At 38.1% G+C, this 23,118-nt stretch overlaps 1 protein-coding gene across 1 annotated transcript; it reads right to left on the bottom strand.

Annotated features, from left to right (window-relative positions):
- Positions 1-265: 265 nt before the first annotated feature.
- On the bottom strand, positions 266-13,611 carry LOC146003897 (trypsin-1-like). The gene is made up of 7 exons (XM_083142364.1): positions 13,300-13,611; positions 12,407-12,495; positions 10,272-10,357; positions 3,923-4,064; positions 3,521-3,634; positions 1,359-1,508; positions 266-463 (listed from the first exon to the last, which is right to left on the bottom strand). The coding sequence occupies exons 1-7, from the start codon at positions 13,343-13,345 to the stop codon at positions 320-322; spliced, it is 771 nt and encodes a 256-aa protein (XP_082998490.1). The 5' UTR covers positions 13,346-13,611; the 3' UTR covers positions 266-319.
- Positions 13,612-23,118: the final 9,507 nt, after the last annotated feature.

The following is a 23,118-nucleotide window of genomic DNA, read 5'->3' as shown; positions in this document are numbered from 1 at the left end:
CTCCACTTTTGGTGAAAATTGAGATTTTGATACCATACTATTCTAGGGGTGGTGTACTACATCCCCACATACCTAATTTTAGAAGAAACATTCTCCCGCATAAATCAGCATCGAAAAAATATTATTCTGCTTCATTCTGTGGCATTTTAGAATTTCAAATTGTATTCCTGTAAAAAGTTAAAAAGTGAACTTTAGTGATTGTTTTTCCTGTACACTTCAAATAAGCAAAATACAAATAAAACCACACACAATAAGTTAAAACAAGGAGGTTAGATATAATTTTATTGATGCTTTTAAGCATATACGTCCTTTGCTTACATTAGAGAATGCTACTATTAATGAAAATTATATATTCGGAAACTTCAGTATACACGCCTGGATAACCGGGTTTAGCACAGCCGTAGCCCCAGGACACGATGCCAACAAGGACGTTGTTCTTTGTAAGGGGTCCACCAGAGTCGCCCTGGAGAAACAGACAGTAAATTCAAAACTTTGGTTTAATTTAATTTCATTATATTATATTAAATCAACTGATCCATTCGAATGACGCTGAAACCCATTTAAAAATACAGATGGAATGAAAGGCTTGTACCAAAATGTGTCACTTCATTTGATGAAAATATAAATAAATTATCTTTGTATGAATAAGAATATTTTTCAGCAGTGACGTAGCAACAAGGGTACATAGTACCCCTTTAATTTTTAGGAGGGGTTTAGTACCCCACTAAAGCTATAAATCCACATTGTGACTCCTGAATATTTTGACAAGTTCAAATAGTAATAGTAAATTGTAGAAGTAGATTCTAATTGTTCTAGCCCACATATCTCCAAAATCACACAAATCCTATTAGGAAATATCGTTAATTTATTTTTTCCCAAAGTGGTATGGTTTCGAAATGCTGATCTCTGTACGAGACTGTTCAAGAAATCTCATTTTCCAAAACGCGTGAAGCTATAGAACTTTTTCTGATGTAATTTAAAACTGTAATGGAATATTAAATGAACTGACAATATGCTCTTTAGCTTCAATTTGTTCCGATTTTTTAAAGACAAGAAACCAACATGGGGTATAGTGTTTTGCTAGTGCAAGCAGAGATATTTAAAATTTCGCAAATTTCATAAAAATCTTGTTCCGTTTGAAGGACGTTTATGCAAGAAAATACTTAAAGAGTGATAGTTCACACTTGGATGTAAACAATGTAATCTACAGACATCGTAATCTATTACGTAAAGAACACTAGTGTGGTTAAGAAAACGATTGCAGTCCTCAAACACGAGAGTGGTGATGGGAACAACAATTGTTTGTTGCTAACACTTCAATCATGGAAGATATAATCAGTAACTTAAATTACAGTTACCTGACACGAATCCATTCCACCTTCTTCGAACCCAGCGCAGATCTGGTCGGCAGGAAGACCACCGACCTGTGCGTAAGTAGCATTGCATTTCTCCTTGCTCACGATCGGAATGTCCACCGTCATAAGATCATCTGACATGCTCCCACCTTGCTACAAATACACAAGAAACTCATGAATCGGTTAAAATAACAATAAACTAAAATATTTTAATTGGGGTTGAGCCTATACCGATGTATCGATATCGGAAAGTATCGGTTGTGATTTATTTACCGATACTTTTCCCGGCGTTTTGACCTTTCACTGGATCCACAAAAATGTTTTTTTTTCCTTCTGATTACATAACAGGTATTTTTATATTTTTAATTTTTAATATTTTGAAACTAAACTCTGGCAAACGTATAACATACGTTAACAGGAATACAATAATTAATTAAACACAGCATACACAGTCACAACACTCACTCACTCAGTAATGTAGTCGCTTCCTTTGTCACTGACCATCTGCCAACGTTGGGGGAGGAGTTTGATGCTCACCTGTATACTGCTGTGTTTTAGCAGTATACAGGTGGCATTAGCTCCGTACACAGCACAAATGGTTTTTGAGTTGAAGAAATCAGTTAACCAAGTTTCAAGAGCAGCTTCATTAGGAAAGACTTCCTACTGCTGCACTTGATCCTCGGTTAAACTCGAAGACAAGAGTGTGCCGGAAATGTTCAACTTTGTCCACTTGACACTCCATCTTGTTTCATCCGCAAAATATACAAAATGTGCTCAGAATTAGAATACACTGCTTTCACGAACACAAAACTACAAACTAAGCAATAACAATGGAAGAACGGACAAGGAACTCTTCAAGGTTATTAGAAGTATAGGTTGGGCCAATCCGTTGGAACTCTTGGCAACGCAGTGTTGCCAACCCATAACAAAACGCTACGAACTTATGCACAGACCCAATATATTCCTCAATATTTTGAACAGTTTTTGAGTGTAAAGCCGGCTTCAGACGAAAGCATTTCCTTTAACATTTTTGCTAGCATAAATGTTATGTAAATGCTTCCAAAAATCTTACAACATATAGTACTTTACACGAAAGCATTTTATGGAACATTTCGGTTAGCTGTTGCAATTACAATGTACAATACATACAGCACGAAAGGCACGTCGAGTTACACCGTCAATGCGTGTGCACGGTGTTTACAATTGAAAGAGCTAAAATATTCTTCCATACGTGTACAGTAAACATTGTTAAGTATGTATTTAATCAGTGCCATTCTTCTCTACCTAAAAGCAAATAATACGAACCCTTTTTCCTCTCGGTTGAATAGTTATTGTCGTTTAAAAGTGTGAAGTGATACGTTTTTTACATCTCACGCGACCGCCATTACACTTCCACTCGTGACCATGAGGTGGCTTCTGATTGGACACGCTACGAAAAATGATTCGGACCGAGCCTATCCTTGAGAAATGAAATGAATATGCCATGGCATCTGAAATGCCATAACATTTCTCACTTTACACGCTAGCATTTTGATCATGCCGGGCATCCCTCCCACAAAATATCTTCTCCCCGGCAAAATAAAATAATTTCTATCACTGTCAGGGATGTTTCTATCCTCTTCATAGAAAATTGAAAGCATATATGATACTACAAGTATTTCCTAACTATGTAACAAACACAATTGAAAAATCATTGAAAGGAAGCAATTGATCACCCTTACGAGTCGAGGTAACAAAAGACTGTTTTTTACCTGACATAGCGCTGATATTTTACTTGTTAATGTTCACAAGAAATTTCTAGGTTAGATGTTCATTAAGATTGAACTTGGCAATAGAAATGTGCTCAAGTCTTCAGTGATACTAGTTCCATAGCTCTTTTTGTGAGAGTTTGTGTTTTTTCAGAATGTAAATACACTGTTTCCAAATTACATGTCAATGTTATTATTATAAAATTTAATGACCTATTTTTAAAAAAAATGTTATAGGTTACTTAAACCCGTAAGAAAATAGTTTTTTTACAGACTGGTATCATGTAGAAATTTGCATAGCCTACCCCCAAAAAACTTATCTTCCGAGATGAAATCACAAATCCACCACTGTATTGGCAACCCCCCCCTCTCTCTCTCTCAAAAAAGCTCAATTCACAGAGTGGTTATTAATAATACCTGAGTTGCTCCCCATCCCGTAATCGTAACCATGGTGCCAGCTGGGGTTTCATGGCCTTTTTCTGGGAGATCAACTGGCTGGATATTGTCGCCGAAGGTGAGAGGCTCGCTCAACTGAAACGAAACAATACATATATACATATTTGAAAAGAAAAAGTGTCAAGTGTGTAGTGAATATGCAGTTCATATTATGAAGAAACTACGATTGTTAAAATATACATATAATTATAAAAAGTACAGTCAATTCCTTACCTTGAATAGAGCTATGAGTCAATTCCTTACCTTGAATAGAGCTATGAGTCAATTCCTTACCTTGGATAGAGCTATGAGTCAATTCCTTACCTTGAATAGAGCTATGAGTCAATTCCTTACCTTGAATAGAGCTATGAGTCAATTTCTTACCTTGAATAGAGCTATGTCATTGACAGGTATGTCGTTAGGTTTCGCAAAGCTTGGATGTTTTATGATCCGTGAAACTTTGTGTGTCGATCCACTTCCCAGTTTATTGCTTCCGGCTTCAACGGTATAATCATGGGCAGGAAAGCTGAAATATATTGAATAGTTATCAGAGAACGGCTGTGCGAACTTCAATGGTGTGTGTGTGTGTGTGTGTGTGTGTGTGTGTGTGTGTGTGTGTGTGTGTGTGTGTGTGTGTATATATATATATATATAATTTACACAATTGATTTATAAATTGTGTGTCAGGGTTGGCATGTTTTAAAAAGTCTTTAAAACAAATTTATTTTTTTAATGTTTTAAACATTACAAACAGTGTGTTAATATTTTTTAGACTTGTTTAAATCACATTTTGATACTTGATATTTCATAGTCTATGGTTATTTGTGTGTCTGGAAACCATGTCCTTTCATTCAATCTGTACATTTAGTTTACTGTGCTTAGAAATATGCTGTCCGAAAAACATGTATTTAGTTAACAGAGAAACATATCGTAATGAGTACCTATGACCCACATTTAAAGTAAAGCACATGTCTGTTTTCTACAAGTATTTACACCACTTTTATACTTGAATAGTTCTATGGATGAAAGAGTTTTGTACCACAGTTAACATTCATTTCTGTTTGTCAATGTGTTTCGTTGAATTCACAATAAAATGTGATATCTCGGAAAACAGAGTAGCTATTACGAGTTAATCAAGTGTTTACTTTATAATAATAATAATAATAATAATAAATTTTCTTTATTCAGCGGGCGAGGTTCAGCCAAGGGCTGCTCTGCCACCTAACCCTTGTCAATATGATAATACATATGAGATTATTATAAACTTATGGAGCAGTAAGCTAAACGTAAATAATAATAATAATAAAAATAATAATAATAATACAAATATAAAAAAATTAAAACTTAAAAAAAAAATTAAAAAATTAAAAAATGAAGAAAGAAAAAAAATACATAGAATCAGTTGCATACAAAAAAAAAGTGTAACTAGAAATACAAAAGACAATAGTAATAATACAATAATACAATTCCTTTTAGTGAGTGACTTGATACCTTCAGTATGTGCCCCGACTCTGCCATTGTTCCATTAACAGCAGATCTTTTATTTTACCTTTGAAATATAATGGATTGTTTACACTAGCGATATTTGCAGGCAATGCATTCCATGCTTTGGGAGCCGAAAAGGAGAAAGATGATTTGTAGGCCGTGGTAGAGTGATGGGGTAAATCGAAGTTGTTCCGCTTGCGGGTAACATACTGATGGATTTCCCTACGGGAATGCATCTTCTCAAACAGGTACTGCGGTTTACCTTCTGTCAGTATGCGGCGTATAAAACAGAGATAGTGCAACTTCCTTCTGTTTGCCATGGTAAGAACCTGATTATTATTTAAGAATGGAAGAATATGATCGGATATTTTTGCTTGAAAAATGTACCATTTGTATTTTTTTACTGAGCTTTTGCGAGAGTTGAGGGCCGTAAACATTATCACAATAGTCGAACAAAGGGTAGATTAATGCTTGGATGAGTCTTAGCTTGCATTCCGCAGGGAGGAAGTCACGGAAACGATTCAGATTCCTAAGTGTTCCATAAGCTTTCCTACATTGCGTCTTTACATGTTCTGTCCAATCAAAAATTTCGTCAAAAATCAGACCAAGATTTTTAGCAGTGTTATTCCTGACAATGGGCAAATTGTTCATTTTGAGCTCGATCTTCATATTTTTAATTAACGACCTTGAATAATTAGAACCAATGATTATGAAAGTGGATTTTTCTGGATTTATTTTAAGACCGTTAGATACACACCAGTTACTGACGATGTTCAAGTCAGAATTTAGTGACTGAAGCTTATGTTCCAACGAAGCGTAATGATCTGAGAAATATAACTGGGTATCGTCTGCGTAAAAATGTGGAGTGAAGAATTTTATGACTTGCTGCAAATCTGCAGTGTAAAGGGTGAAGAGGAGGGGGCCTAATATCGATCCTTGCGGCACGCCTGCTTTCAGCGTTATAGGTTGAGACACGTGAGATGGTGAATTATGTAATACTACCCTTTGACGTCTGTTAAATAGATATGTTTGAAACCAGTTTAATGTTGAAGGAGAAAACTTGTAATATTTAAGTTTGGCTAATAATAAATCATGCTGCACAGTGTCAAAAGCCTTACTGAGATCCAGAAGTACTAAAATAGTGACTTGCTGTTTATCAATGGCATAGAGAATATCATCCACAACTTTAGCAAGAGCAGTGGCTGTGCTGTGTTTCTCACGAAATCCGGATTGCAGCGGGGGCAGTAAATTATTCGTGTTAACGTAGTTTAACGTCTGCGAATGCACTATTTTCTCGAGTACTTTAGATAGCACAGGCAAAAGACTGATAGGCCTAAAGTCATTGTAAGAAGTGGCGATCTGCTTTTTCTGAAGTGGCAGGATTCGTGCTTCTTTCCACATTTCAGGAAAGACGCCACTGGAAAGAGAGGAGTTAATGACGTGAGTTAGCGGAGATAAAACATAAGGCAAAGAAAGTTTGAGCATTTTAGTGCTGATACCATCTGCTCCAAAACTATTTGAGCGTATACTATAAATAGTTCTATGTACATCTTTTTCAGTTACCTCAGTAAAGCTAAAATATTGTTCAGCGGTAGAACAGGTTTTGTTCTCGAAATGCTTTATTTGCTGAGCCTTAAGTTGAGGAGGAATTTCAGATTCATTGCAAATTTTACCAAAATGGTCATTAACAGCATCTAAATCTTCAGTGGTACTTATGAGAGAGAATGTATTATCGTGAGACTTTTTATTGTTGACAATACCCAATTGTTTCAACTCATTCCATGTTTCTCTCCGGTTTAAATTTTTCCCACCAAATTTGAAGGTAAGGTAACATTTCTTTTCTTGTCTTATGACAGTTGTTGTAAAATTCCGGAGTTCTTTATATTGTTGCCAGTCGCTTGGATTGTTCGAACGTTTGAACTTTCGTAGCGCGTTATCTCTGATTCTCATCAACAATTTAACATTACTGGTGATCCACGGTGCATTTTTCTTATTGTGCTTTACGATTTTTAGAGGTGCGTGCGTGTCAAAAACATTTTGTATATTGGAGGTCAAAAACTCCACTTTATTATTAACATCAACAAGTGAGTAAAGCTTTGACCAATCTACATCAGTTATATCTTTTGCAAAACTTTCTTCGTTGAAGGTATTAAAATTTCTACAATAAACGTAGCTCGCTTGAGGTTCCGGTTTCTGCAACAAGAAATCAGCGTACGCAACGCAGTGGTCTGATTTACCGATTGGGACAGTGACGTCAGTTTTAAACAGTAATTGTGTATTGTCAACGGCTATGATGTCAAGCAGCGTTTTACTTTTTTCGGTGATACGGGTTGGTTTATTAACTATTTGCGTTCGACCAAATGAATCAAAAATCGATCTTAAAAGCCGTGTTTCTGGTTTATTCGGGGTGAGATAATCGCAGTTTACATCTCCTAACAGGAAGAGATTATCAACTAGTGGATAGATTTCGGACATTAATTCTTCGAACAATGTAAGTTTTGTGTATGGGACATTGGGCGGTCTGTATATGGAACATACACCAAACTGTTTATTCATGTACTTCAGAATCAAAGTTAATGTTTCGATGCCTTCAGTATTTACTTTCGTCTCTATTGTTCGAACAGTTAAGTTAGATTTATGAAAAACTACAATTCCGCCACAGTTTTTCTTGGTTCTATTTTTTGTTAGCGTTTCATAACCCTGTATACTAATTAGAGATAGTGGTGTTCCGTCCTTTATCCAGCTTTCTGTAATGACAATCAAGTCGAAGTCTCCCTCTTTTACAACAAGCCGCAGCTCGTCCATTTTCGGAACTAGCGATCTGACATTCGCGAGAGCGACACGGAAAAATGAGTCATTCCTTGGCCCTCCCCTTCCCAGCAGCTGGTCATTACCTCGGGGGTTAACGGGAGCCGTCCTCACATTTGAGCCCTTGCAAGGAATGCAGTGAAAAACTTTGGATGTTTTCAGGCTTACCAACTATTGAATACTTGCTATTAAAGAGCAAAGGCTTACCTTGTCTCGTGGAACAAATGACAGGTCGGGCAGGTTGATATTTGGACACTGAGGTAACACGATTACACACATTTTCTTCATTACGTCACTCTTAATAGGAAAAGGAAATATATATATATATAAAAAAGAATATGTTGAATGATGTTTTTTAAAGTATTTTCATTCTTTAGCGGCTACGGATTGATAGGATTTCAGGTCGGTAGATGAAGATGAAGATGCACTATAGTTAATACACATTTACACTTAAGCACCAACACAAACTGTTCATGAAAGGGGGGGGGGGGTAAGGTACGATCACAGTAGATCCAGTTCTCTCATGCACGTGATGGTGTTCTTTCTGCCGTTCTCCGTACGGACGACGATCCTTCCGTCCTCGGTGTAGCAGTTTCGTCGGCCGAACTTGTCTTTGGCCGCACGTAAGATCTCTTGGCGTACGGCTGTGAGGGACTCCGTGATGAATATGGAACTCCCTGCTTCCTTGAGTTTCCTCTTGGAGGACCATACCAGGTGGCGGGTCCTATATGACGCAAACTTGACGATGATGCATCGCCTTCCTTCCTGCAGGGCGTCGGCCACAGAGCGATTCGGCTTCCCCAAACGATGGCATCGAGCAATGTCCTCGCTTTTCACGTCCAGCTGTAGCGTCTTCTGCAGAACGTCAAGCACCTTTTCTTCTACGTTCTCCTTTATTTTCTCTTGAATTCCATGGATCAGCAGACATTCTCTTCGTGAATATTGTTCCATGGCGTCGATCTTGCCTTCATTTTGTACAATTCTATCCCGCAACGAGGCCAGTTCTTCCCTTTGTAGCCTAAATTTCTCCTCGATTCTGGCCTCCATCTTGGCAAGGGCTGCCTGCAGTTTCTTTATGGCTTCTAAATTCTGCGGAGTATCGGTCGTGTTTTCTCGCAATTCACTCTCCATTGCTACCTTGAAGGAGGCTAACTCGTCCCGCACTTCCTTTTCAAAGTTGTTGAGGCGATCGCTGAGTCCCTGGTCTTTTCCGGTGGCACGTGGCATGTTGAGTTGGTACGCCTGATTTTGAAAGCGAACGGGAGTATCTGTCTGTGATGGAAAACAGCCTAACTTGTGATTTCTCTTCCTCGATTATATTCTTCTACCAGTGGATGAGCGTATTTTGGTGTTTTATACACACTTCATACACACTTATACAACTTTTGTGTATGTGAACAAAAGTCCAGCTACCTAATATCCAGCAAAAAATAACGTAAAACCCGGAGCCGATGTAAACGTTGCTAACTGTCGGGCGCCATGTTGAAGAAAAAAAAAACTCTAGAAACTCTATAACTCTAGAAACACAGTCCTTCCTTGGATGATTAAGAGACTCCTTATCAACCATTATTCTTAGCAAATAAGTCTTCTTGGCATTATGTTTTAAACGTTTTATTTGATTGAAACACTGATTAAAGTATTTACAACATGTTTGAGACAAAAACGTTTTATTTGTTCCTTAAAGAAAAACAAAAATCTTGCCAACCCTGCGTGTGTCCCTTATGCAATTTCGTTCATCCCATCATCCGTTCACTACTCATCCTCGTCACGATTAACCGGAGGGGGACATGATATTTTCCCCTACATACCTCGTGTTCCAAACAGCCTATTTATCCCCGATTGATAAAGTGGAAGAACAAGTTTGAACCCATTACGAAAGAGATCGAGGGGAAGATCAAGGTTCCGATGGCTGTATGAAAACCTCAGGCAGCTATATGCAAGGTACTTGTGTGCAACAAGAAGACATTGAAAGGCACTTATGAACACTACAATTGTCTCAGTGGACATTTCCAGTAAATTATATATATATATATATATATATATATATATATATATATATATATATATATATAAACTCTATATGTGTGCTCATTTTTAGGTAAAGGAATTGGCTTTCCAATTTATGAGCTGAGTGTTGAGCTTTATACACACTTGTGCCATATTGTGACTTCATAGTTCGGTTCGTCTGTGTCGTCTGTACTTAATTTTTGACATGTTATTATTAATGTTTTAAGGATGCTATGCACCACATTTCAGCTTGTTTTGAATTATAGTATCCTTATTTCGTGAAAACTTTCATTGGCCGCCATTTTTCAATATGGTGGACTTAGCCGGGGACTTTTGGTATATTGTTATCAATGTTACTAAGAATATACCAAATTTCAGGTTGTTATGAATTAGTTCCTTTATTTTTCCTATTTTGACTGCATTAATAACTTACTCTGCACAATGGGCAGCAGTCACTATGTACTCTTCATTGATGATGGCTCCTCCACATCGATGACTTCCTATGAGCTTAATTGAAACCTGGAAATGAATAATGATGCTTCGTAAAAACTGAAAACCTTGTAAATTTAGTAATGTACTGTGTGTGGCAATTCACAGTAGCTATTTTCAGAAAAACTAACTTCCATTTAAGAGCATAATAATATTTGACAATGATTCTGTATCGAAAATGAGAAATTGATTTCCATAATTTTGGGGTACTGAAATGCTAATTGAAATTTCAGTGATGCATTCATATGGAAAGAATAGGGCTACTTCAGAAATTGAAATAGCTTTGCAAGACGATTGTTGTTACTTAGGAACAAAAGTAGCCAATCTTATCATATAAGAATACATTGCAATCTCATTTGAGAAAATGGCGGAAAAACTTCCAGATTATATGTTCTTAAACCATGTGCTTTTATTCCTTTGTACATCTTACAATATGCATAATCTTTAAGAAGACACATTACATATTGTAATATAATTAAGCCTTGTTTTTTCCATATTAAAACCAATACGTTGCTGACCAAGGCAGTTTATTAAGATAAAACACTTAACACGTAACGTTTCGACCCTGTATCAGGGTCTTCCTCAGACGAAGAACTAAACTAAAATGATCTTTTAGTTTTTAGTTTAGTTCTTCGTCTGAGGAAGACCCTGATACAGGGTCGAAACGTTACGTGTTAAGTGTTTTATCTTAATAAACTGCCTTGGTCAGCAACGTATTGGTTTTAACATTACATATGTAAGAAACAAAAGGATAAAGGGGTTTACCTTTTCCTCTACCTTAATTATAGACCAGGAAGTTTATCCTGATACAGCTTCCGACAAGAAATGGTCTGTCGATTGCTGGCCGATGTTTCCCAAAGTATGTTTCGTGCCAACATGGCGACTGACAGTACAGTTGTACAAACCCTTCGAAAGGAAAGGATAAACCAATAATAGAAATTAGCTATTCTAGCAAGGCCGCGAGGAGGTTTTTATTCCCGGAGGTTTTAACATTCTGTCCTTCAGTCATACAAAGTTATATTTTATTGTTGTGGTTATTATTATCTATTATTATTTTACAAATCATAAAATTGAAATGGACTTAAAAATACTTTGGCGTTGTTGAGAAGTTCAGAGTTGAAACTGAATTCGTGACCCTTGCTAACTAACTAACTAACTCACTCTCTAGCCTTCTTAAACCCGAAGGTTCATGGCTGCAGCAACACTGGCCTTCCATCTGTCCCTATCTTGAGCAAGATCTATATACTCTTTTCCATCCCTACCGATTTCCTTTAGGTCCATCTCAACGTTGTCCCTCCATCTTCGTCTTCCTACAGGTCTCTTACCATCAGGTTTCCCAACAAGAATCCTGTGAACTCCTCTTTCCTCTCCCATTCGTGCTACATGGCCTGCCCACCTAAGTCTTCTTGATTTAATTATTCTAATAATATATGGACATGAATACAAATTATGTAGTTCTAAATTATGTAACCTTCTCCATTCACCCTTGCTTCCTTTCCATAAACGTCTATAATTTTGTTCCCGACTTTTCCCCGTGCCGCACACTCCTAGTTGCAACAGTGAACGTGATTTTAATGTCTCTTGTGAAAACGTTCTCTCGTTGTCGTTATTTTGTTGAACATGCCAGTTAATTGCTGTAACATACAGCCCAAATATCTGCCTCCCCCCCCAGTCTCTCTCCCCTGGCGCCCTTGTATTCAAGCCTTTGGAGGGCAAATTATTTTCCTTTCGCCAAATGGAATGTGTGTCGGTTGCTTTTCGCTCCCCTCCGCTGCGAATGTTGCAACCAAGTGTTCAAATCGCCCTCGCTAAAGGAAGGGCGAGCTCTGGTTGGCTGATACCGAAGCACGTGCTGTATCCAACGCTCCTCTTATTGGGTGGAAGCACTCACGTGATGGCTGCCAAGGCCTTCCAGCAGACGACAGATCACCGTGTGGCGGGACCCGTACCGGGATAAACCTACTGAAGTATACGCTTGCCGAGAATCAGAATGTTCGTTTTGGTGCTGAGACCAAAAACTCTTCAGCAGGCGTTCAAAAGTTAATTGCTTCTTGTTAGAAATGAAATGGAAAAAAATACCTGAAAGGGAAATTCTCCAGACTCTGCAGGAACTCCTCCTATAATTCTTGGTATGGGATCGCAGTAGGCGATAGGTTTGTTTGGTGCAGCTGAAACAGAATGTGAAAATTGCTCTTATAATTTGTGTGAAATATAATAGGCAATGCGTAAGTATTCACTTTAGGCCACACGTTCACATGGATTGTTCCATTGTTTTCAAGCGCTGGCCCAAATCCTACTTATACCATATACGACAACATATATCATGTTTTCAAAAAATGAGATTTTAATATGACATTATGACTACAATTTCCCCCTAAGTTTTCAATCTATGTCTTGAACGAGGTGTGTAAAGGTTAATAACAAAATAAAATAGCTATGAATTTCAGTACATCTAACTGTATGAAAGGAAAAAAAATAAACAAACACGCTGGATATTAACACATCTGGTGGATTGAGTAGAAATGCCTCCCAATGATATAACAATAGTGATAGTAATAATAAATTAGGAATGGAATGTTTATTTTATTAGTTGATAATAAAAATAATTACTATTATTTCCACTTTCAAGTTTTATCAACGACCTCACCCCTCCTCTTACAACAATTTCTGGCGATGTCCGTGGAAGGAATTTTAAAACACAGATTCCACACTCTTTGTGGTTCTTAAAAATGGAAAAGGAAAATTTTCGCGAATTATAAAAGGCTTTGATTAAAATTGGGCATGATATGTTGAGCTAACAGGATTATGTGCGCGTAATACTTAAACTTTACGACAACCCCTCGTATATTTTTGTACTGCCCGTACGTTGACACTTTATGATTAGCAGGCAATTTTGTGTTTCAATTTGACCAGCGGTGTGAAAGAATGTTTTTTTTACCGTTCTGGTGATAGATATCTGTGATAATACTTACCCAAAGCACACACCAGAATAGCAGCTGCTAGAATCCAACGACACATTTCAATGGGTTCTTTCCGTCATGAAAAATCCTTCTTATATATACAAATATATATCTTCCACACAAACATTATCTGGAAGAACTGTTTATCTCGAAAAAATATCTATGATAAAATATCCGATATTTGAAAGCACATGAAATCACTTATTCACAAGGTTAAGTGAAATAGAAGCCTCTTCAGCGGCAAAATTATATTGCGAGTTACCGCATGCAACAGTATTACTAAATTTGACCCAAAACAGGAAATATTTTTATACCGATTGTGTGTTTTTTTCCTACGTCTTTTCGACTGTATTGTCGTTAATTGCATGGTACAGTTTCTTCACAATGGTATTATCATCCATATAATTTTTCACGGTTTTTTAAATGTCGTAAAGAATGGTAAGATACAGCCTCGACTCAGGTTATCTACTATTATCTCTGCTACTGGTTGTTAACTGTCCAATAAGCTTGACGTATTTACGACGTTCTGCATTTATGTCCCTTATACAAATTATTACTTTTATCGTTGCTTTCAGAATATGGTTAATCTTGTAATTCTTGAATCATCTAATGCATTTGTCACGTATTGCTTCGCTTCAATAATTTCTTGAGATTTGGTGAGAAAAGAGGCATCCAAGAAAGAAAGAACTACAATCGACGTCAAAAAACAAATACTGCCTAAAAGTTTCGAATTTTTCGATGATCTCACCGGTTTATGCAGAATTATTTGTCTGAGGGGGCGAGGTGCAAGTTTAAATTTAGTCAAAATGACCACAAAAAAGGCCTTCGTGAGAAATTTCAATGGGATGCTAGTGATGTGTGGATAAATCAGTCCCATCTGGATGTATTCTACCATAGGCGGAACTCGGCGGAGTAAGGGGGGCACCTGTCACCCCCAAAAATTTTCAGATTCACTGAAATTTACAACTTAAGGGTACTTTTGTTAACCTCCTGGGACCTGAAAAGCAAAGTGATTTTTTTATGATTTCACAAATGTAAAAGTTATTTAGTAAATTATCCTGGTGTGGTGACTTTTAATTTGATGGAAAACGTTTCGATTCTGTCCCCCTTTCCCTCCCTAAGTTCAGCTCTAAGTTACGGCCATCAGGCATATATCTACAAATATGTTTCGGGAGGGGTCCTTACCAAGTGTCTCAAAGTAATAATAATAATTATTATTATTATGTTGAAATTATTAAAATTATGATAGATTAATTATAATAGTATTAATTATAATATTCAAATTAATTAATATTTTTTATTACATGAATAGGTAAAAAAGACGATATAAGGTTAACAGCACGTATTCATTGTCTAGCTTACATATACTTAAGGTTGGCTAAATTTGTAAAAAAAAATACAGCTCTGGCAAGGAAATTAATGTCAATAGATAAAAAAATTGAATATTTATTGAATATCAAAATGAATCTTAGATGCAGTTGACGAAAAGTAAAGTTTCTGGTAATATTTCATGCATAGTAATATAGTTCTTGCATACATCTTCTTTCGTACTGCCATTTAAAGTCGTATGATCCCAATATAATCCTTGCCTTCCAAATAGTTACGCAGAAATAAATAACCCTGGATTAAACAACAGTTATTTTTCATATTACTTCATTATTTTATTTTTGTAGTTAGTAAGTCTTTCGGGGGGGGCCGGGCCCGATTGACCCTCCCCCTAAATACGTCCTTGACGGCCATGTATTCTACTCCTTGGGATTGTTAATTTCATTAACAGGAAATGTATGGTGGGCATAAACAGCCAACTGTAAAGATCTAAGTTGTTGCTGTTGATGATTTTAGACTTTATGATATATGTTCATACTTCTAATAACCTTGATATGTTCGTTCAGGAATACTGTCTCTAGTGTATGAAAGGTCTTTCATTAATATTCCGATGTGGTATCTTTAATCAGTTTCTATTATTATGAAATTAAATAGGAATGTCAGTTCATCACCAATTTATAAACTTAGGATTGTTACTTGCTAGTCTGTAGATTCGTCAAATACAAGGCATTCAAAATTGTATTTCAAAATACTTGTATATCTCATTGCAAAAAATAGAAAATAGTCTCACCAACCTCTATGGCGGAGTGGTTAGTACAGCATATGTCAGGGGTCCCAGGTTCGAATACCAGTTTGGGTGTTCTTCAGGAGTGCCCCTTCATCATTTCATCATATCACTCATCCTCAGCACGATTTGCCAAAAGTGATCTATTAATCGATTGAGGGCAATTTCAGTGAGACGCATGTGATCATTCATCACATCACTGTTGGGGAGGTAAAGGAACTAGGTGAGTTTTCACTCAACCTCTGCATCCTCATGCCCAGCAGATGGCAAAAATTAACACTTAAGTGGACTCTTATGTTAAATATTAACCACATAATATGATAATTAGATTATATGATATAGATTTAAGATTACCTCATCTTAAAATTCCTCGCTCCTCCTCCCAGACACATTTTTTCTAGTAACATCCCTCCCTAGTTAGGAGAATTTCACAAAATAATATCACTCTTCAATGTTGACTCATACTTGCTTTCAGAGAAAACAATCATCATCTCATAAACTGGTGCTGTAGAAGCGAAATTAAATTATCCAACACCTAGTACATGATAAAGAGTTCCAACGATCTGATCTCCGCAGGAACGAAACATATTTCAAGGACTTGCAGTCATTCTAAAGTCGTCCCTCTTTATTATTACCATACGTTGACTTCTGTGATCTCAAATAGCAAGGGAAAACAACTTGAAAGTAAAATATAGCGTAGCGCAGTGGTTAGCGCACATGCTCCATATTTTAGAGGTCCAAGGATCAAATCCACGAAGCGACGACAACTTTTTCAAGAACCTTCAATCTTCATCAATATTCGACTGGTTCAATCACCAGACTACTGTGGTCGACAAGTCCTCGGAGAAGCCAGCTAATCTCTAGTGCGGCAGAAATCGCAATAAGAAGTTGATAATGCGGTGAAAATATTTATTGCCGCTGGGACGGGGATCGATCTTTGGACCTCTGGAACATGGAGCAAGTGCGCAACCACTGTACCACGATCTCCTCATATTTTCAGCAGTCAGCCTGTAAATTAAAATAAATGAATAGCGGCGTGTCCCTCAAAATTACTTTCACTCCCGGCTGGGATCGATCCTTGGACCTCGAGAATACTGACCACCTGCGCTAACCACCGCGCCACGAGATTATTCACTTCAGACATCTCTTCCCCAGAAGCTTTACTTTCACATCAGTCTGGAAAGTGGATAATGACCCAAGTTCTTGAAAAAGTTTCTAACGTTGCAGGAAATGCGATACTTGGACCGTCCCAATGCCAGTCAATTCATGCAAAACACTACACCGCTCTGGGATTAAGTTCAAGCTTCGCTTCCTGCTCGAGGCATTTCCCCTTCGTTGTGTGAGGTGGTGCGAGGCGAACTTGATCTTGTTTAGAGACTTGTTCCACCCTTTGGGTGTGAGGTCTGAGGGGGATACATTTTTCTACCTCCAGTATTTTCAATTACTCAATTCTTAGAAATGTCTAGCAACGAAGACAACCTTAATGTTTGACGGTTGTGGCCATTTGGCAAGAATTGGGACATTGCTACTTGAGGAACACAGTAGGTGCCTTAGGGCGAATAACTGCTCCGTCTCTACGTTGTAATCTTTGGAAAGTACAGAACAGAACATCTGCTATTTCTTCTGCCCTTGAGTTAGTTCTATGTCCAAGGAGATGCTTCTTTACTGGAGATTGGAGGATATTTGTAAGTCGTACACTGAAAGGTTATGAGAAACAATACACCATAACCGAGCTAGAATGTTTAAGTCTTTAATTTTGTATTGAGAAATGTAATCAATATCTTTTGGGTAAAGAATTTACTTCAGTTTGTGATCATAAGTGTCTCACTTGGCTGAACCATTCGAAGAACTGGAACCATCGGTTATTGCGTTGGTCCTTTCAACTTAAAAAATACCAGTTCATTGTAGAATACTACAAAGGATCTGACAATGGTCTAGCGGACTTATTGTGCAGACAATTTTCAGAATCAGAGCCGATTTTGATGCACATAAACAATAATGTAAGTTTTAAAAATGAAGTATTAGATATATACCTGTAGAGTTCTTAGTCCAAGAACAGTACAATGATAAGCAATTTCAACCTATTATTGATTTGAACAATTGTGAAAGTTTAAATGTAAGTTTACCTCAAAGGTGTAGAAATTGGAAAAAGTTCTATAAAGTATGCAATGGAATTTTGATAAGAGATTTTCACATTAAGAACCTCTGGAAAATATGTATACCTCAATCTTTAATTTCTGTAATACTGAGGAATTATCATGACAATATGGGCCACTTTGGTTGTGAAAAGAAGTCAGAAGAGTTAGGAAACTGTACTTTTGGCCTGGTATGAGAAAAGGTATTCTGAGTTACATCAAAGATTGTGTACTATGTATGAGAACGAAGCCGAGTAGACATCCGTCCAAGGGCATATTCCAACAACATTGTAACAAGGATGAAACTATTTTGTTTTTGGATATACAAGGACCATTAATTAGAGGCTTCCAAGGAGAAAGGTTTATTCTAACCCTACAAGATGCTAACACTAAATATCTGTTCGCTTATCCAATGAGGTCATGTACGGCGAACAGTATCGTAAAAGCCTTGCTAGAAGGATATGTCAGGCATTTTGGCATTCCACACAGGTTGGTCAGTGATAACGCCACCGTGTTTCATTCTAACAAATATGTGGACACTTTAACAAGCTTAGGTATAAAAGTGGCGTATATCCCAATATATCACCCTAATTCTAATTTAGTTGAGAGAATTCATTCTGAACTCAACCGGCTCATGCGTGTGTTTTGTAAAAACAACCACAAAGATTGGCCGAAATATATAGATGTAGTTGTAAGCTTATTCAATGATAGTGTACACACACAGCTAGGATTTGCTTCCTCCGAGTTACAACTAAATAGAGATGTTAACTCATGTATTTTGAATCATTTTAATTTACCGCCTAATGAAATTTCTCTGTGGAAAGATAAGCTATACGTGGCTTTTGTAAAGGGTTTCCAAGCAAAGAAGAAAAGAAATGACAGGTACAACTTGCAACAAGAAAATAGACCTGAAGTTCAAATAAAAGACCTGGTATTTGTAAAACCCATTATCTTAGCAGTCTCTAAGAAAATCGCACTAAAAAGTACTGTGAGGTCTATGAAGGTCCGTATATGGTAATTGACAAACAAGCAACTAATGTATACATTATAATAGATTTGAAAACTGGCAATATCAGTGGTAAGCATCACAGTGATAATCTAAAAATCTGGAATTGTTCCATTGAAAAAAGAAGTTCTTACTTAAGCCAATTATATAATAACCCATAGCTCTACAGCCCGTGAGGGCCTTGGCTTACCTACCGACTGCTGGTCTCCCTCCCACACTGTTCCTCCGTCACCTGTTGTAGCGTGGAGATCTTAGACCAGTATTGGAGTGTCGGGGGATCAGCCCGACGAGCCCCCAGCCGTTGCAGGTCTTCTCGATCGGGTTACGCTCACTCACTCGGAGCTCCCCAATTTCCTCACGATGGTGGGTTGCCACCGGCCCTATACGTAGGCCGAATAAATTCCGACCAGAGCCGGATTCGAACCTACGCCGTCCCGCAGCGAACGATCTCAAGACGAGTGAACGCCTTAACCCGCTCGACTACGGAGGAGGACTACTTAAGCCAATTGGAAAAACTAAATTCAAAATTGTACAAACATTTGTTTGGGTAGATAAAAGAAATATTTTGTTCAAAATTATTTATATTTATTTGTTATTTTTATATTTTCTTTAACGTCCTCCTCCGTAGTCGAGCGGGTTAAGGCGTTCACTCGTCTTGAGATCGTTCGCTGCGGGACGGCGTAGGTTCGAATCCGGCTCTGGTCGGAATTTATTCGGCCTACGTATAGGGCCGGTGGCAACCCACCATCGTGAGGAAATTGGGAAGCTCCGAGTGAGTGAGCGTAACCCGGTCGAGAAGACCTACAACAAACGGCTGGGGGTTCGTCGGGCTGATCACCCGTCACCCCAACACTGGTCTGAGACCTCCACGCTATAACAGGTGACGGCGGAACAGTGTGGGAGGGAGACCAGCAGTCGGTAGGTAAGCCAAGGCCCGCCAAGGTGCTGTAGAGCTGTGGGGTTATGTTATATTTTCTTTAACATAGATAATGATGTATTGATTATAACGAGTGTATTTGACCATGATGTATACCAGTTTAACTGTAACTACATAAAGTATGCGTGTAGATATGATAACAATGTGTAAATTATAAATGGGTATTTTGTAAAAAATTCACTTGCAGGAAAATTTTTCTCCCAAGAGAGGGGAGTTACGACAGTTGTATCATTTGAATATTTTTGTAATCTAGTATACTGAGTTGAGCGTAAAGAAAAAGGTCTTGAGGTAGGAGCGTCACTGTGACGTAGTAGACAGGTGGCTGACCTCAGAGCTCCTCATGCCTCGCAGCTCGAGCGAGATAAGAAGGAGGAAGTAGTAGCAGTTGAAACAGCTGATCGCTTGGCGTCAGACTGTGTATCGGGCAGTGGCTCGACTTTTGTTCTCCCGAGTGCAGAAGTATGTACGTGCGGGGTGTAATACCTGCAAATACTTGTTTGCGTTGAATAAATAGTAAGTCAAGAAAACTGATTCCCATTACTTCCCGTCGTCATACCATTTTCCCTGTCCAGCCGTCAGGCTGTAAATTAAAATAAATAAATAGCGGCGTGTCCCTGAAAATTCCTTCAACTCCCTGCTGGGATCGATCCTTGGACCTCTAGAATACTGACCACCTGCGCTAACCACCGTGCCACGAGATTATTCACTTCAGACATTTCTTCCCCAGAACCTTTAATTTCACAGCAGTCTGGAAAGTGTATTAACAAAATGACCTCAAGTTCTTGGAAAGGTTTCTAACGTTGCAGGAAATGCGATCCTTGGACCGTCCCAATGCCAGTCTATTCATGCAAAACATTACACCACTCTGGGATTAACTTCAAGCTTCGCTTCCTGCTCGAGGCATTTGCCCTTCGTTGTGTGAGGTGGTGCGAGGCGAACTTGATCTTGTGTAGAGACCTGTTCCACCCATTGGGTGTGAGGTCTGAGGAGGGAAAGTTTTCCTACCTGCAATAGTTTCAGTTTGTCAATTCGTAGACATGTCTAGCGATTAAGACTACCTAAAAGTTTGACGGCTGTGACCATTTGGCAAGGAATGGGACATAGCTACTTGAGGAACATAGTAGGCGCCTTAGGATGAATAACTGCTCCGTCTCCACGTTGTAATCTTTCGAAAGTACAGAACAGAAAATCTTTCTTCTGCCCTTGAGTTGGTTCCTATACATTAACATGGGAATAGCGATCTGCTTCTACCCATGAAGAACAATAATATGCAAGTACTGTCTGTTATACGCGTACACGATGTAATATACGAAAACAACATGGTGACGAGTTTTGGATTCACAAGTGAAATTAAATTTTCCAACACCTGGTCCATGGTACAGAGTTCTAACGATCGGATCCCCGCATGAACGAAACCTTTTTTCCAAGAACTTGCAGTCATTCTAAAGTTGTCCGTCTCTATTATTACCACATGCTGACGACTGTGATCCTTAAGTAGCAAGGGAAAATAACTTGAAAGTAAAATATGAGCGTAGCACAGTGGTTAGCGCACGTGCTCCAGAGGTCCAAGGATCGAATTCACGATGCGACAAGAACTTTTTCAAGAACCTTCAAATCTTCATCAAAATTCGAATGGTTCAAGCAGCAGACTACTGTAGTCGACCAGTCTTCGGAGAAGCCAGTCAATCTCTAACATAGTAGCGGCAAGAATCTAGAAATCACAATAAGAAGTTAATAATGCAGTGAAAAAAATTATTGCCGCTGCGACGGGGATCGATCTTTGGACCTCTGGAACATGGAGGAAGCGCGCAATCACTAGTGTTGCCCACAGACTTTGGTCTGTCCCGTCCCGTCTCGTGAAAATGCTGTCTCGTCTCGTGTCTCGTCTCGAAAATATTCCTTTGTCCCGTCTCGTGTCCCGTCTCGAAGGGTTCTGTCTCGTCTCGTCTCGTCCCGTCTCGTCTCGTAAAAGTGATCCGGGATATCATGCCAACAAAAGTCAAAAGTAGCAGAAACACGAAATATTTTTCCGGAAAGTGGGATAAAGCTTCAAATATTTTACCCATTGCGTGGTGAGAATAAATAAGGTTCGTTAATCATGAGGACATTAATATTAAAAATGCAGTTTGTTGGTTACTGATTGCTAGGTATCTTATGAAATCTACCTTGTGGTTTTTCTCGCTTCATACAATGATCTATCCATCGTACATTTATACCAAGTTTGTTAGAACCTGTCCCGTTTCCCGCGCTAGCGATCGCTCGACAGTTTTGGTGCCAATGAGAAACGAGAAAAAAGTCGTCTGCTGGGCAGCGAGGAGCGAATGGAGGCCAGAAGAGAGGAGCTTACGTAGACGTTGTTGCCACGTTGCGTATTTTAATTTGCTGCCTGGCTTTGGCTTTCCCTAGCACGGAGTTCAGGCGGTCTTCAGCAGCAACACCGCTTGGTTTATGCTAGAAAAGCCAGCGATCAACTACCGCGGGAAGCCGGACAGGTTGTAACAAACACGGTATAAGTGAGTGCTCTTTTTCATTACTGCTATACCTTTTGGAAGTCTTGAAATGTTTTCCAATAGACCTTCTTTCTTTCTGAATGTCAAACTTCCGTGCACTATGAAAATGTACATTTTTTCTTTAAATTCTAAGCTTGGCGCTGGGGATCAACAAAAAAGTTTTTAAATGTGTAGTACGAACACAAAAGACTATTTAAAATTTCAATATTTAGTATATTACAAATAGAAAGCATTTATTGTTCTTAATATTGTTAAACATCTTCTATGACATAAGTTTCAAAAAGTGTTTCTTTGTTATATTGTGCTGTTTCTTATGCCCAGCTTATGACGCACATACTTCTTTGTTTTCCCTTTAGCCTCTAAGTCCGGTACCACCACCGCTTGATCTAATTTATCCTTCGGCAGGCACGCATCTAGAAACATATGTCGGGGGAGGGTGTCTGAGCGAAGTGTTTCAGAAAAAATGATAATAATAACATTAACGACAACAATTAAGCAAATGTTTAAATTAATGCATTAATATACTTCATAGGTCTATTCACTTGAATATGTAAATTAATCAATTCTATTATTGTTATTGCATGACATGTTACAAAGATGGTAGAAGAATAGTAATATAACAGCACAAATATTAGCTAATATCTAGCTTACGTGTAGTTAAGATCGTCAAAATCTGCATAAAAACAGCTGTCCTGGCAAGAAAATTAATGTAAAAAAAGGTGATGAATTGAATATTTGCTGAATAACAAAAAAAGATGTTACATTCAGTTGACGAAAAATAAAGTTCCTGATTAATATTTTATGCTCATTATTATAAGTAGTAGCGTACATAAAACTTCATTGATACTGTCATTCAAAGCAGTATGATCCCAATAGAATCCTTGTTTTCTAGTAAGTTCGGCAGGAATATGTAACCCTCGATTATGCTAAACAAATATATTTTTTGTTTATCTAGAGCAAGGACCCAGGAGGATGCAAGAAGCCTTTCCTGCAAAAGTGTATGTTTTACGAAGCGAAGAAACGTGACAAAACCACCACGTATGGAAGGCAAACCTGCATTAATTTTATATCGCACGTTTACAGAGCCGTGCCTCCTGAAGTTATAAAAATCCCAACTTCAATGATTCTTTTAG

This window comes from Lepisma saccharinum, chromosome 21 (assembly GCF_977018435.1).
Source record: "Lepisma saccharinum chromosome 21, izLepSacc3.1, whole genome shotgun sequence".
Classification (NCBI taxonomy): domain Eukaryota; kingdom Metazoa; phylum Arthropoda; class Insecta; order Zygentoma; family Lepismatidae; genus Lepisma; species Lepisma saccharinum.
This window is presented reverse-complemented; position numbering and strand designations above follow the sequence as displayed.

What these genes read in the sequence shown, in the direction of transcription:
- LOC146003897 (XM_083142364.1), bottom strand. Translation starts at nt 13,345, where the DNA reads ATGTGTCGTTGGATTCTAGCAGCTGCTATTCTGGTGTGTGCTTTGG. An exon ending in ACTGCTGCCCATTGTGCAGA is followed by an intron (nt 4,065 to 10,271) that starts GTAAGTTATTAA and finishes AATATATTTCAG; the next exon opens with CTTTCCTGCCCATGATTATA. An exon ending in ATGACATAGCTCTATTCAAG is followed by an intron (nt 3,635 to 3,922) that starts GTAAGAAATTGA and finishes GTTTCGTTTCAG; the next exon opens with TTGAGCGAGCCTCTCACCTT.